We start from the raw sequence: 15,004 nt of genomic DNA on the forward strand, positions 1-15,004 counted from the left end.
AAGGTGGCTCAATGAGGTGACGACTCAAAGGTGGCAGGAGTCGTGGGATGAGAGTGAGAAGGGAAAGGTAACTAAGAGGTACTTTCCTAAGGTCAATGGTAGCTTCAATACGAATTACTATTTGACGCAAATCCTAAGTGGACACGGTAAGTTCCCACTCTACCTGTTCAACTTGGGTCATATTGCATCGCCCAAATGCATATGCGGTGCTCTGGAAGCAGACTCAGAGCACTATGTTCGTAATTGTCCTAGAACGAACCATTTGTTAAGGAGACCAATCCGCGAGAATGGACTCCACAATCTGGATAACGAAACGATCAACGATCTTGAACGCGTAATGCGTTATATCGTTGTGAATTTTGACGAACTCACGAGTGAGTCGTGAGTAGGAGATGCAGGTATACGGGTGTATACCGTTGTGTGTATGTGATTTAGGAAGCATTTCCTATCTTTGTATACAGGTCGACGGCTCGGCCGGGACAGATGATGAGTAACCCCTGTAATGCTTTGGCGGTGCACGGGGTATATAAATACAACAATCTGATGTAGTTGTAAATGTACGGGCAGTCTCGGGCTCGCAACAATTACAACTCGACATGTTATCTCGGGCTCGGACTCACTAGTTATAAATATACGGGCAGCCTCGGGCTCGGGCTCGGGCTCGCAACAATTATAACTCGACATGTTATCTCGGGCTCGGACTCACTAGTTACAAATATACGGGCAGTCTCGGGCTCACGCTCACTGTAGTTGTAAATATACGGGCAGCCTCGGGCTCGGGCTCGCAACAATTACAACTCGACATGTTATCTCGGGCTCGGACTCACTAGTTATAAATATACGGGTTGTCTCGGGCTCGCGCTCACTGTAGTTGTAAATATACGGGCAGTCTCGGGCTCGCAACAATTACAACTCGACATGTTATCTCGGGCTCGGACTCACTAGTTATAAATATACGGGCAGCCTCGGGCTTCGGGCTCGCAACAATTACAACTCGACATGTTATCTCGGGCTCGGACTCACTAGTTACAAATATACGGGCAGTCTCGGGCTCACGCTCACTGTAGTTGTAAATATACGGGCAGCCTCGGGCTCGGGCTCGCAACAATTACAACTCGACATGTTATCTCGGGCTCGGACTCACTAGTTACAAATATACGGGCAGTCTCGGGCTCACGCTCACTGTAGTTGTAAATATCCTGCTGTGTGCGAAGTGGGGATTGGTCCACCCATTGCTGCACCTTCTGCTGGGTTGAGTGGCTTGCGTCAAAGGTGAGACCATCAGTAGTAGGGTTCTTCTACCCATGCTGGATTTGTCACCTGTCCGGGCTTGGTGTTACTAGGTACACCGGGCTATAAATTCTGACACACTGTAGTTGTAAATATACGGGCAGTCTCGGGCTCGGGCTCGCAACAATTACAATTTTACATGTGATCTCGGGCGCAGGCCAAAGATAATATAACTACGTACCCTAGATCTGATTCGAAATCACGGCGTTTCTCGATAGCCCGTTTTCTCGTGTGGCCTTTACTGAGTTCGCGCCGGAAGTCGGAAAAATCGGGCTCCATAGCAGTGTGAGAAATAAGGAATTTCAATAGATAACCCAAGATTATTATAATAATATTACTCTTTCGTTTAGAAACATTTTTAGAGCTACAGGCATGATCCATTATTGTTTTAAAACAATATAACGCAAAAATATATGTTATCTTGAAAACCGCAAGTCAAAAACCACGGCGCAATTTTCACTAAAACCTTACTTTTTAACTAGATGTCGGTAGCCCTGCCAGCTCCATGGAGGCAGTTTTTTCCGACTTCTGCTGGGAACTCAGTAAGAACCTGCGTTTACGTGCCAGGAGCTTGAATTCGAATCTAGGGTACGTAATTATATTATCTTTGCTCAGACTATTATCCGATTACTCTTACTGAACGCAGCCGTTATTTCACGAGCGAGAATCAAACCTCGACCTTTTCATTTCAAAGCGCGTGCACTCAGCCTTCGAGTAGTGCTTTGGAAAATATAATTTCTGATTGGAAGTTAGAATAGGTGTTTCTATAAAATAAATCAATAAAAAAAATGTATTTGTAAGTAACTATAATAGTGGCCTCGAGCTGGATCTCAATATGTTTTAAAACTACTAAAGGCTCAAGCTCGAGCTCGATGTTTCAAAATACTCAGACACGCTCAAGCTCGGGATCACTATATTGTAGCTCTGCTCAACATGATATAATTAAACCCTTTCGACAGCTCTGGACTCTAGAGTTGCTCAAGTTGCTCAATCCGATTTTTCGTCGCACAATTTATTCATCAAATAGCCCGAGACCCGGCCAATAATTGGTGAGACCATGGTGAGCCCGAAACCAACTGTAAGCTCATATAAGAATTCGGCTATTTTGAACAATAGCCCCGCCACATGTTTTCCGCTTTTTAGTTCCACCTTACCAAAGTACTTATTAAGGGGAACCTAATGGTGCAAAAATTATTAGCCGCAAATAATTAATTTTAAAGATATACTAATTTTATTAGAATTCACTCCGCGGTGAAGAGAGCTCGCCGTCGCGCCGTTTTTGCCCTGTCGAAAATCAGCCTTTCTTTATTTGTTGGGAGTGGTAATGGCGCCAGTAGGACCACAATATTCGCGAAATATGCTGCTGTAGTAGACGTGGGGTCTAAGGATTCAAATGACGGTGCCCGAAACAAACAAAGCGTTTGTTAGAGGATTAAAATGACGGTGGGCTACTATACAGATAGGAAAGAAACATTTCACAAACCGTATTCATTTCCCGCTAACCATGTCCGATACCGATTCTTCGCGTAGTTCCGCAAGTTCGGAAGATTCTAATTATGTTAATTCTGGCGACGAGGAGAGTGATTATAAGCGTTATTGAACGCAATATACGTATAATAATAAAGTCTTTAATCAGTATGAAATCCACGATCTTACCAAGGATCCGCTAAAATTAATCGAGTGGCTGAAAAGCCTTAACCTAATTGCCAAAGATGTAACGTGTCCCAAGTGCGACGACTTAATGGTTCTTACCAAACAGACGAGACCCACCGACAAGTACGTTTGGCGTTGTGTAACGAATTGTTGACTGCCTATGGTCAAGACCCTTATTGCACCCAACTCTCTCAAACTCGTTGACGAAACAATTAAATCAATTATGAAAACTCTGGTTATGCTTATTTGATAAAAATTAGGACGAAGGATTTCGAATTTGAATTTAACAATGGTTTACTCATCGGAATTAAAATTAAAACATACAACGCGACACTCAAATAAAATCAACGCGATACTCAAATAAAATCAACGCGAACACTAGAACGATAATAATCATGGTACCATGTCAATAAAGAAAATAAACAAAGTCTAGCTAGTGCACTGCTTTACAATTAAAATTACCCTAAGGGCGATCTGACACTAATATTAACCGTTAACGGATTTTCCCCATTTAAACTTTAACTACCACAATTGGTATTTTAGAATATTAGAGTTTACACAGCTAAAACCAAGGAGGTGGAATTATATAACTTTAATATTTTCGACGGATCGAACTTATTTATAATGGCGGATAGTTAAGCTGATTGAACTGACATAAACTGATTTTAGTACTTAGTGGAACGACTAACACAGAACGACTCTGCGGCAAACTTACAAGGAGAGTACCCGAGGTGTTTTTTGCAGATTTTGTTCAAAGTCGGCCGTAATGTAGACCTATATGAGATATGAAATTTCCCAAAAGGAGACGTTGCACTACCCATTCGATTTGCCATGGCAACCGAAAATGTTTTTGACCACTTAAAACAAAAATAAGATTTTTTTCCTTATTTTTCCCAAAAATATTCCAATTTACCGAAACTTGATGACATTAACCTAAATGTGGTCTAAATTACCCATTTCGTGATTTTCAAATTTTTTAAAAATTTTCGTAGCTAGGACCCTGTGAAACCGAGAAAATCCCATGCTTTTTTAAATGGAGATTTTTTGTTTTAAGTGGTCAAAAACATTTTCGGTTGCCCCCCTTTTTAAATTTTTTATGGTTAGCGGGGGCCCCACCCGAAGCTCCAGGCTTCCCCTGAAGCTCGAGGCCCCCCCGCACCGCGGGCCCTGCGGACCATCAGCTACGCCACTGGCCCGATTATCTTTTTAATTTATGTAAACGAAATTTGTACAAGTACAGCCTCTGATAAATCAATTTCATTTGCTGATGATATGGTTTTACTGTTTCGAGCCGAGACTTGGACTAATGTTTACGCAAATGCAAATGTCGGTATCAGTAAAATAAAATATTTATTAGACGATCACTTACTAAGCCTTAGCCCAACTAAGACTTGTTACATTACATTCTCGTTAACAAATAGCGGACAGCTAATTGATGGCAATATAAAAATCCACAAAAAAGATTGTAACTACGTAAAAAATTGCGCGTGTCATTCAATTGAAAAAAAAAAAAAAAGAATTCACTAAGTATTTGGGATATCCAAATAAATAATATCGTAAAATCTTTAAGAATTTCAATGTTCAAATTATACCAGTTACGGAATATACTTAATAATAAAACTCTTCGTTCAGTGTACTATGCACTTGTTAACTCGATATTAACCTATGGTATTATCTGTTGGGGTAGTGCTACTGAAACTAACTTGAAACCAATTATTAATTTGCAAAATCGAATCATAAGAGTTCGTCTTAGAAAACCGAGTATGTCTTAGAAAACCATGGTTTTATACGAATTTGACGTTTTTAATCTTAAACAATTATACATAATTTGAATTGGGGGATAAGTTTAAATTTGTCTACACCAGAAGGTTTCATGGTGCCAGTCATTTGTCTAACGTTCAAATCCCATTCGTTTCAAACTTATGATACAAGTTAGCAAAATTTTAAAGAATATCGTTTTGAACCGTTTTTGGGACTATTAATCCGAATATTCAAAAGAATATTCATTGCAGTTTAAACCGAATAATTGTTAATTTGAATAATCGTTTTGAAACTTCGAATTTTTTGGAAACTAATAACTGGTTCTTCGAATAAACGATTCGGTTTTCGAGTTAGGAATTACTATTCGAAGCGGTTTGAAAAATCACTATTCGCACTATAAAGAAGTAGTGTCTAGCCATTCTGTGGTCTTTATTTTTGAGAAGTAAATTGGAGCTAATAAACTACTTCAATATAATTATTTGGAAGCATGTGAAGGTACTCGTTTGATGAGAATTGCAACTAGAATAATGGCGGTGTATTGATGGGCATTTTTGTTAAACAGCCGTTTGCTCTACCGCGTTTTTGAGCGGCCAAATTTTCGTTCATATCTTTTGGCGTGTTCTTTTAAAACCATATTTTACCGCTAAAATTCACTCAAAATGAGAGGAGCTCGTTCATCACTGAATTTTATAAGCCCGCTTGAAAGGGGTAAAACAGTCTAGCAATTAGCAGCGTTTGGTCTCGCTTCTCAAAACACTTTTCTCTTCCGCTCTTTTTTGAGCAGCGATAATTGCGCACCTCTCATTTTACTCAAAATGACCAACACCACTCAAAATGGGAGTAGCATGAAAATAACTTCGGTGATTAATACTTATCGTGTATATTATACACTTTGACCGGATGGTTAAGCCAAACTACCCAACCCTCCGAAAAAAGTATACACTTATGACGTTACTTAACTACTAAACCAGGGACGGTCCTACCATAGGACGGAAGGAGCAGCCGCTTCAGGCGCCAAGTCTCAGGGTGCGCCTCAGTGGTAAAGAAAACCATATTTTTTATATTAGCGGCATGGATTAATCCATGTTAGCGGCAAGCAAGGGGGCGCCATAATCAGATCTATCTCCATCCTAAAACTTGCCTGGGCCGGCACTCTACTAAACCTATCCCTGGACCTGTGGACCATTGCAGGGTTCATACAGCTATTGGCAACCCGATTTGCAACTTTTCCCCATGAATATTTCCCTGATTTTTCCAGGTGCAAGATAAAATAAAACTAAGATTTACAGAGTAACTCAATTCATGATTGTCATTTAAGTTAAATTGGTTCAATATTATCATATAAAAGAAGAAATAAAGTCAAATCTTTAATAAGAAAAACGAATTGATGTAAATTTGTATTCCTTAGGGAAAACTTTCTGAACCCTCAAAACTTTCCCAAATGTTTACTAAAATATTGAAATTTCCCAGACTTTTCTGTCAACAATCACTGATATTTCAATGTTTTCCAGGTTTGTATGAACCTCCTTTATTAGCATAATGGAGGCAACGCCTTTACCCTTAAACTTGTCGAGGTTAACGGTAATAGTTAGTGTAGGGAGCTGTTGGCTCGCATGGCATGAAGGGCTTGCCACCACCCTCCTACGCATTGTAACGGGCACCTGTTTAAAGGCATTATAAGTCGCTAGATGACTTGGGCCTAAGGTGGTGCCTTGGGTATTTTCCTAGCTGATTATTATTATTATTATTATTATTTACCAATATGAGTCGTTTTTCGTTTTTGATTGAATGAGTACAACTTCTTGTGTAAATTAACATTCAGCAGTGTTTAATTCCAAAACTGTTTCCATACCTTAAATTTTTTTTAAACATTCAAAAACAATGGTCCAGAAAAAAAATTAAATAAAACTAAAATCTTAATATATACATAAAGGTTCAACAAAAAATAAATTTTATCAATATGATTTAAAAAGATAATTGAGGTTTCATAGAACATTTTAGAATCGGTGGTGATACGTACTAGTATAGTACAATGCGATATTAGTTACAATTTCCTCCAATGAGGAACTGATGTTTTACTGGCCACAACTCGGGTCACTGTTATCCGTTCATCCGGATATAGCTCCTGATAATGGGCTAGCAACTCCTCAATGGCCTGTTCTTCGATCTAGATTATTTGGCCCAATTAGTAAAGGTATGGCAATATGCAAAATACCTAAATAAAAACTTTTACGTACTCCGATCAAGTTTAAAGATTTGGTCTTCGTATCTTGTTTGATTAAAGCTTCTTCCTCCAACTCTTCTTTGATAATTTGATTCATAGCCGGAACAGATTCATTAAAATCAACTTTCGGGCTAGTAGAACTTTCTTTCGGAATGTTCCAAGGATTTTCACGTGTTTTAGGAGAAGTATTTTGGTCAGCAAACGAAACTGACAAAGATGAACTAGTTTTTTCCAGATTTTTAGCCAAAGCTTTTTTCTGTTTTTGAGACATGCCTCCGGATTTTTTAGGCGGGCTTGAAAAACTGTGGGGTGGTTGGGTTATAAACACTGTGAGAAAAGCGACCCTTGTAAAGAAAACTTACGCTCTCCTAGTCTCCAAAATTTTTTCTTCAGCCTCCATTATTTGATTCAAACTGGGGAATTCCGAAGCTTCTGTCGGGGATGTCGGTACACTCCATCCGCCACTTGAAATATATTTTGGTCTCACTGAAATGGGAGTTGTAGGTGTAATTGGGGGTGTCATTGCTTCTTTTTGAATTTTGACCATCTGAGTTTGTTCTTGAGCAATTTCTTTGGCATTAACCAAATCTTTTGAACTAGAAGCAACAGTCTTCACTTCCTTCTCAATTTCTTTGATTTCTTCAGCTTCCCTCTCAGAGATCCTTCTGCTCTGAGTTCTAGATCTCCGTTTGGGTCTATCCTCCTTTTCCGCCGCATGGAATTCTTGATCGGGATTCACTGGATACAATTTGGCGATTGTCTCCAATTGTTCCATAGATGGTCCGTACGAATACGGGGTTAAAAATCGATTCGCCATTCCAGGTACAAAATCTCTGTAAGTTTTGGTCAGGTCAATCATCGCTTGGTCATTTAAGACATCCAAACAACTAACAAAAGATACAAAATTAAAATTTTATTTGGCAAAAATATTTTCCTCAAAAATAAACACTGCTTACTCCAATTCTAAGAGTGCTGATATATTTAAGCAAATGTACTGCAAGCATGTCTTTTTCAACTGGTTTGCGTTAAAAATATACGACAATTCGAGAAGTTCCGAGACATTTTTCAGCGTAACTAAAGAATTAGGAAATAGCAACAACGTTCAAAGATGGCAATTGGTTCACGTGAAATTGAGGAAAGCTTACTCATGTCAACTAAAGCAACTTCGGTGATTTCTTTCAAACGTGGGACCAAATATTGATCAGCCATCGTTAGTGTTTGACACATGAATTCTACATCTTCAGAATCTACAGCAAAAAAAAATTATTAAAACATATCCTTAATGTAATGGAAAATAATAAGCGAGTACCGTATAAAAGTGCGCCTGAATCCATATAAAGATATTCCACTAAAGCGGTCATAACTTTCGATGATATTGGGAGTGAAATATGTTCCCTGGCAGATGATTCGATCCATCCGCAATTCAACATACTGTTGAAATAATCCATTCTGGATATTAAAATGCAACTATGACAGTTGAATTCCACTCCATCTTCAGAGCGTAGACAAACGTCGTGGAAATCAGGACTGAAAGAGAAAAGACAGTCAGGTTGGAAAATAAAAAACATTTAATTACGAGACAATTAAGACTTACAATGCACCATATTCAAAATTCATATGGGGCAAAGTGACATCACCCTTGGCAACTACTTTGTTCTCTATAACGGAGACCCTTTGAAGTCTTTCTGCAAAAGCTTTTAAACCCAGTTTCTTGGCTAATTCAGTGATGCTTTGAACAATTGCCATGTGCTCAGCTGATTTAGCGGGACCTTGAGATCCTTTCTTCCTCTAGACAATAAAATGGTTAGAAAAACTTTTTAAACTAGAGATGATCATAAGATGCTTTAATGCTTACCCTTTTAAGTTCAGCAGTCTTCTCATTTTCTTTGTTTTTGTTGTTATTTTCCTTAATGATGTTAGGTAAAGTTTTTCCTTCAACCAAATAATCGCAACTATTACAGTAAATGTACTGAAGAATGTATTTGAAAATATCAGGTTTGGCATAGTCCATATTCAAATGAATAATTTCATTCAGTTTTTCTTTGCCACTTTTGAGCAATTGCTTATGAAAGTAGTCCGAACGGTTTGAGAGAATAAACTTATGAGCGGCAAAATTAACTTTGCCAACCTGTCAAAAACAATAGAGTTATTTTTCCAAATACAGAAAAAATGAAATTTTTCTTACTTTAATAACCACATCATGTAGAGAGTCTTCAAGTGTGATTGTCTCATAGAAAGCTTTAAGGTCATTTTCCATTGTACTTGTTGATACAAACGGTAGTTCTGTTAAACTACAAAAACAATCAAAATGTATTATTTATATAATTAATAAATTTGGTAAACTTATTAGTTATTACTGAGTTTTAGGGTGTGATTGTATGGCAGCAAAGTTACGGCCCTTATTTTCACAAAAAATGGTACTAGCCCGATGAAGATTAGCTATTCTTTTGACACGAAGAAATTCACACTCCTCTCTGTTCAGAAGAGGTACTAAACCAGTTGGTGTTGAGGCGATGCTAGAGTTGTTAGGTGGGGTAGGTTCAGGTTTTTTCTCTTGAGAAGCATTCTTTTGTACGAATCTCGCAATATAACCAGCCCCTTCATTTGTAACCAACCCAATGCTGTAGAAATTCAAACAAATATCGACCAGAATAAGTTGATGAGTTTGTGCGAATAGACAGCGTATCAAAACAGGGTGCTCTTCCCTCCAGACAAAAAGCTATTGAAGGAAAAAAGTTTAATTTCCAAGGTCAACGTAACAAGATTAGTTACTAACTTTTCCAGAATGTGTGAGCAATAAAACTTTCAGTTCATGAGCTCCATCTTCTCTGATTCCAGCCACATCACATTTAGAGTCCAAACGACCTCCAAAAACACATATTTTCTTTAATTCCAGTCGCTTAGAGGCTATTTTTCGACACTGATATTCGTGTAAAACGTAAACATCTCCCTTATCAGTCGCGCAAACTGTAGCTCCATCACTAGCTTCAACAAGCGTTAGTTTTGTATCTTTGTTATTAAGAGCAGCCACTTGTCTCGGTAATATCTCTGTTCTATCACCTTTACAATGCCCTGTTAAATAAATTTCATTTTGGATAGATAAAAGAGAGTAAATTTACTGGCGCAAAAAATTACCTAATTGTCCGGCATTCAAACCAAAAGTAAACACAGCTTCTCTGGTGTATATGACTGAATGGAACTTAGCAGCGGCGCAACCAATCATAGTATGCCCTTTCAATAATTTCAATGACACAGGACGAGGAACAAGTAAATTTTCAGGTGGCGGTAGATGGCCTAATTGATGATAAGTATTTGTACCGCAAGTCCAAACTTGGCCACCATCTGTTAGAATAACCAAATGATGTGGACCAGCAGCCACAGTGACAGTTCTCGAGCCGCCCAAGCCTTTAACTCGCTCGGGAGTTAGAACTGTTAGTTCAGACGTCTGGCCCAGTCTTCCACCCAAACCATGACCGCAAGTGAAGAGTTGACCGTCGTTGGACAAGAAAACTGTATGAAACTTGCAAAGAATCACTTTGCTAATGCTGACATTGACCCTTCGAAATGCCTCCAAAAGCTCTGGAGAGTCCCTGCTGAGATCATTTCCAGTACCAAGATTATAATTGGAATTGGACCCCCAACAATACACTTCGGATGGATCTATAAACAAGGATACACTAGTAAATAATATTATTTCAAAAAGGTGAAACCAATCTATAAGGGTGTGCTAGCACTCTACTAAATGTAACAAGTTCAAAACTTGGTAAGCCTTGTTGAAAAACTCTCTAAGATCAAACTGACAGGTTTAGAGTTACCAAATACTCGAGTAACTCATTAATTATGTGTACAATCTCAGTTGTAATGAAACATTTGATATCATGTTAAAGCATATTTAATTTATAAATATTATATTGTTTTAATTTTCACTTTCAGCTTTAGAAAGAAAGTACAAATAACTATTGTATGAAAGTTAAATTTTTTTTATAATTTTGTTACTTGTTCAGATATTATACCAAAAAAAGGCAAATTTTTTTTTAGAAGATGAAAACTCATTAAGGACTTGAAGCTCAGAACTAAAAAGTCGTAATCTTATGTTTTTCAAACTTGGAACTTGACCCAGCAGCCAAAAATTAATACTTGCACACCCCCTCTCAATCTACTTTATACCAGATGTTCGATATTCAACATAGGGTAGACGGTCTTTCATTACAATCCCCAAAGGGGTTAGTCCTTCATGGTCTACAACTTTCAAAGAGGCTTTATACTACAAGATTAAACAGAAATATTAAAAAATTTATAATTTGTCTAATAATATTAGTTTTTCATACATTGAGTAAAATTCTGGCAGCTCTTATCTGACCATAGAAAAGGCTTCGATGAAGAGCAGTCCAACCAGACTCTTTGTCTTTGGTGTCTACAGGTGCTTGGCAATTCTGTAAAAGCCAAAGAACTAATTCCATCTTTCCACATGATGCTGCTACATGTAACAAAGTCCTTCCATATTTATCAACCAATATTCCAAAATTAGAGCAAGTATATCTGAAAGTCTTTTTATTATTTTTCACACTTCCAAATACACATTCTTTAGTATAGTAGTATACCTGCAATATGACTGAACTTGACTTGTGGTGCCACGAATCATTGCTGCTACGAGTTGAGTCGCTTGCGTTTGAGAACGACATCTCGAAGTACAATCTCTTTCAATAACATCACCTCCAAATATTGCCACGGTTTCATTGAGTGATCCATGTTGATCCATAAAACGTTTACTGGAAATATAACATATGTTAGAAGCACTGACAAACTAGTCAAATTATAATCGATTAAATCTCTAGTAACAGCTGATAAATAGCCTGATAATTTAAGTTTATGAACTGGGAAAACCAAGGCTTAGTATATCTAAGATTAATAATGAACGGAGCAGCTCAACATTACAAAGTCACACACTTTTGACTTGATATTAAAATATTAAAAAAATTAAAATGATCGAAAATAACATTACCTTCCACCAACTGCTAAACCTTGAACAAAATAAGCGATTTACGCTCGAAGGCTTGCAAACTATCTCAAGCTGCCATTTTGTTTGTTGATAAACAAAACTATTGCGTCATAAGGGGGAGTAAAAAGATAAGTTTTAACAGAAAATAAACTCGTGCGGTACTTTATTACCCTTACAGTTACAAAACATTAAAAAATTATTTTAAAACTTCGACAAATATATATTTGTATAAAAATATAACAAAATTGGCACTTTTAAAGCCACTGATATTTGAGTGCGGTCTCATCTGGAATAAAACTTAAAGTAAAAGCGATTTTTCAATAGTTTATTAATTTCTTCACAGCCTCTAAACACCTCCATTTGTCAGGAATGTAAACTGGCTCGTACACATGAGGAAAAGGAGTGTCATAGCCAGTTACTCTTTGAATAGGAGCCTCCAGATTCAAAAAACATATCTCCTGATCATAAAAAAAATTGTAAACCTTTTTATATATAAGTTCGTTTAGTTACTTGAGCATACTTGAACAGAGCTGGCAATCTCTGCTCCAAATCCTCCCGTTAATGGAGCTTCATGGGCAATGAGTAAACGCCCTGTTTTCTTGACAGACTAAGGCATAAATTTAATAAGACTACCGAACGAAACAGTTTAATGAAGTTTGACACATACTTCTACTATAGTTTCCTTGTCCCATGGAAGAATAGTTACCAGATCGATTAATTCGCAAGATACATTCAATTTATCTTGCGCTAATTGGCACACTTCTTTCAGGACATGAACTTGCGTTCCCCATCCAACCAGCGTTACGTCATCTCCTTCAACCATTACTTCAGCTTTTGAAAGAGGTAGAGTGTAATCTTTAAGCGGGACTTGCTCAACAGCCATTCTATACAGAATTTTTGGCTCAAAGAAAATACATGGATTGGGATCACGAATACAGCTGAGCAAAAGACCCTTGGCTTGAATGGGACCACGAGGAATTACCACCTTTTTAAATAACCCATTTAAAAATTATTGCTTTTTAATAGTCAACATTGAAAATTATAGGCTATGGTATAAATATGCCATTTTAACCTTAACTCCGGGGCAATGGGCAAAGAAGGCCTCTGGACTTTGAGAATGATACAAGGAACCATGACCAACAGCTCCACTTGGAGTCCGAATTGTAAGAGAACCACAGTTAAATTCATTTCCAGATCTGTAACGGAATTTGGAAGCTTCATTTACAATCTAAAAAATAAAATACAAAAGTGAATTGTATGATAAATATCACTTAATACTTCTAGATTGTACCTGGTCAAAAGCAGGGAAAATGTAATCAGCAAATTGGATTTCCGCAATTGCAGTTGCACCAGCCACTGCCAGGCCAATTCCAAACCCGGCTATTCCTTGTTCACATAATGGAGTGTTGAATACCCTGTCTTTTCCTGAAATTGTTCATCAATTCATCTAATTAATTTGTCATTCTAAAGATTCAGAATTTTTGTGGTACAGCTTTGTACCTCACTCAAAATTTATATTGGACAACTTTCCTTTAAAAACTAATGCTAACAATAAAAGGAAGTGCTCTTAATTTTTAATATAGTAAGGAAAAAACTTAATTTACCTTTGTATACTATTTAAATGTAAAATGATTTTAATGAAAGGCAAGTTTTTATTGTGAGTGACATACTAGTGTTCCCATTTTGTTTTGTACCGTATTTATCTTGAAGACCAACTGAACAACGGAATACCCCACCAAATGCTACATCTTCACCAAATAGTACTAGAAAATATGTTAACACTTTAAATATTGTCATAATTGTTGTTGATGAGATCTATTATTTGACTATGATATAAATAAAACAAACCAGCTGATGGATCAGTGCTTAATGCAATATCCAATGCACTGGTCACTGATTGAAACATATTCATTCGCAATGTTTCTCCTGTTATTTAAATATTTTATATTTGTTAACTATAATTCTTGCATTCGCAATTTTAATTTTACCTTCTGAAGCTGGCACTGTATCAGGAACATATGTAAAATGTGAACTGTACCTCAGTGCACTTCTAATAATTTGAGGATTTTGTAAAATTGATAAAAGTTTTTGCATCTTCGAAATGTTAGGGCATTAATAATTTAAATTAAATTTAAATCCTTTGTACAAAATCTAGCTACTTTACAGAAAATAATAATGAAATGGAAAAAATCTACCAGCTACATGCTACCGACATTGGAGGAAAGATTCCAGACTGGGTGCTTTACTTCCAAGTCAGAGAATGAATTTACGGAGCAAAAATTATTTATACCTCAGGCATGGACTAATTACCACAGGGACACTCCGTTCCCATGTTATACCTACAGGGAGCTCCGAAAGACCCTTGTTAAATGTCCCTGTGTTAATAAGTCCATGCCTCAGGGAAACAATAAGATGCCTGGGTGATTTGATTCTTTTAGGTGGGAAGGAGATCACTCTTGGAGCATGGACTAATTAATGTATACATTAATTAGTCCATGGTTCTCCCTACCGTAAGTGTGTGTCGGTGGGGGTTGGTTTTCTTTTATTTTTATTTTGGCTAGAACATTATTATTTAAATAAAGATTTACTATAGCCCAAATAGAGTCTCAGTTTTGACAAAACAAAATGATGCGTTCAGGCAATAATAATTTTAATTTTTTTAAATTATAGTTTTCAATATTTTTTTGATAATTCAGAGGAGTATCTAGAAGTTATTAAATTTTAATTGATGTGTTTATGGATAATATAGTACATAGCTTGAAGGGTCGGACATTTGCTCTTTGGGTTTTTTTTTCCAACAAAATCAGGTATTTTCAATAAAGCATTTTACAAAATAAAGTCTATGCTGGGAGGGAAATTCTAGGTTTTTGGATTTGTGGATTTTTACCCAAGTTTTCTAAGGGATTTTTCCAAATGTTTCACCACTCGGCATAGTTATTCTGATGAATGAAATAAAAGCAGATAGTTTATATATCTTAACACTTATTAATAAATACATATTTATAATTTGGGAAAATAATATTTTATTGATTTGCTCAAGAATACAGATAATATGCCCTTATTTTCACCTAAATATA

General features: G+C 36.9%; 2 protein-coding genes across 3 annotated transcripts; both read right to left on the minus strand.

The window, feature by feature from the left end:
• Positions 1 to 6,515: 6,515 nt before the first annotated feature.
• LOC149942717 (inhibitor of Bruton tyrosine kinase) lies at positions 6,516 to 12,027 on the minus strand. Of its 2 annotated transcripts, XM_090178177.1 has the most exons (16): positions 11,931 to 12,027; positions 11,530 to 11,697; positions 11,257 to 11,467; positions 11,096 to 11,192; positions 10,064 to 10,588; positions 9,705 to 10,000; positions 9,286 to 9,647; positions 9,114 to 9,219; positions 8,784 to 9,056; positions 8,523 to 8,716; positions 8,238 to 8,455; positions 8,074 to 8,175; positions 7,885 to 8,002; positions 7,291 to 7,815; positions 6,942 to 7,230; positions 6,516 to 6,871 (listed from the first exon to the last, which is right to left on the minus strand). In XM_090178177.1, the coding sequence occupies exons 2-16, from the start codon at positions 11,685 to 11,687 to the stop codon at positions 6,749 to 6,751; spliced, it is 3,597 nt and encodes a 1,198-aa protein (XP_090034303.1). In that variant the 5' UTR covers positions 11,688 to 11,697; positions 11,931 to 12,027; the 3' UTR covers positions 6,516 to 6,748. The 2 variants fall into 2 exon arrangements, with proteins under 2 accessions (XP_090034303.1, XP_090034304.1); XM_090178178.1 differs by lacking the exons at positions 11,096 to 11,192; positions 11,931 to 12,027 and having other exon boundaries at positions 11,530 to 11,670.
• Positions 12,028 to 12,073: 46 nt separating this feature from the next.
• On the minus strand, positions 12,074 to 14,182 carry BckdhB (Branched chain keto acid dehydrogenase E1 subunit beta). The gene is made up of 8 exons (XM_090178590.1): positions 13,916 to 14,182; positions 13,776 to 13,853; positions 13,622 to 13,690; positions 13,219 to 13,352; positions 13,000 to 13,155; positions 12,595 to 12,912; positions 12,448 to 12,534; positions 12,074 to 12,385 (listed from the first exon to the last, which is right to left on the minus strand). The coding sequence occupies exons 1-8, from the start codon at positions 14,019 to 14,021 to the stop codon at positions 12,245 to 12,247; spliced, it is 1,089 nt and encodes a 362-aa protein (XP_090034716.1). The 5' UTR covers positions 14,022 to 14,182; the 3' UTR covers positions 12,074 to 12,244.
• Positions 14,183 to 15,004: the final 822 nt, after the last annotated feature.

This window comes from Leiobunum rupestre, chromosome 6 (genome assembly GCF_980474605.1).
Source record: "Leiobunum rupestre chromosome 6, qqLeiRupe1.1.hap1, whole genome shotgun sequence".
NCBI lineage: Eukaryota > Metazoa > Arthropoda > Arachnida > Opiliones > Sclerosomatidae > Leiobunum > Leiobunum rupestre.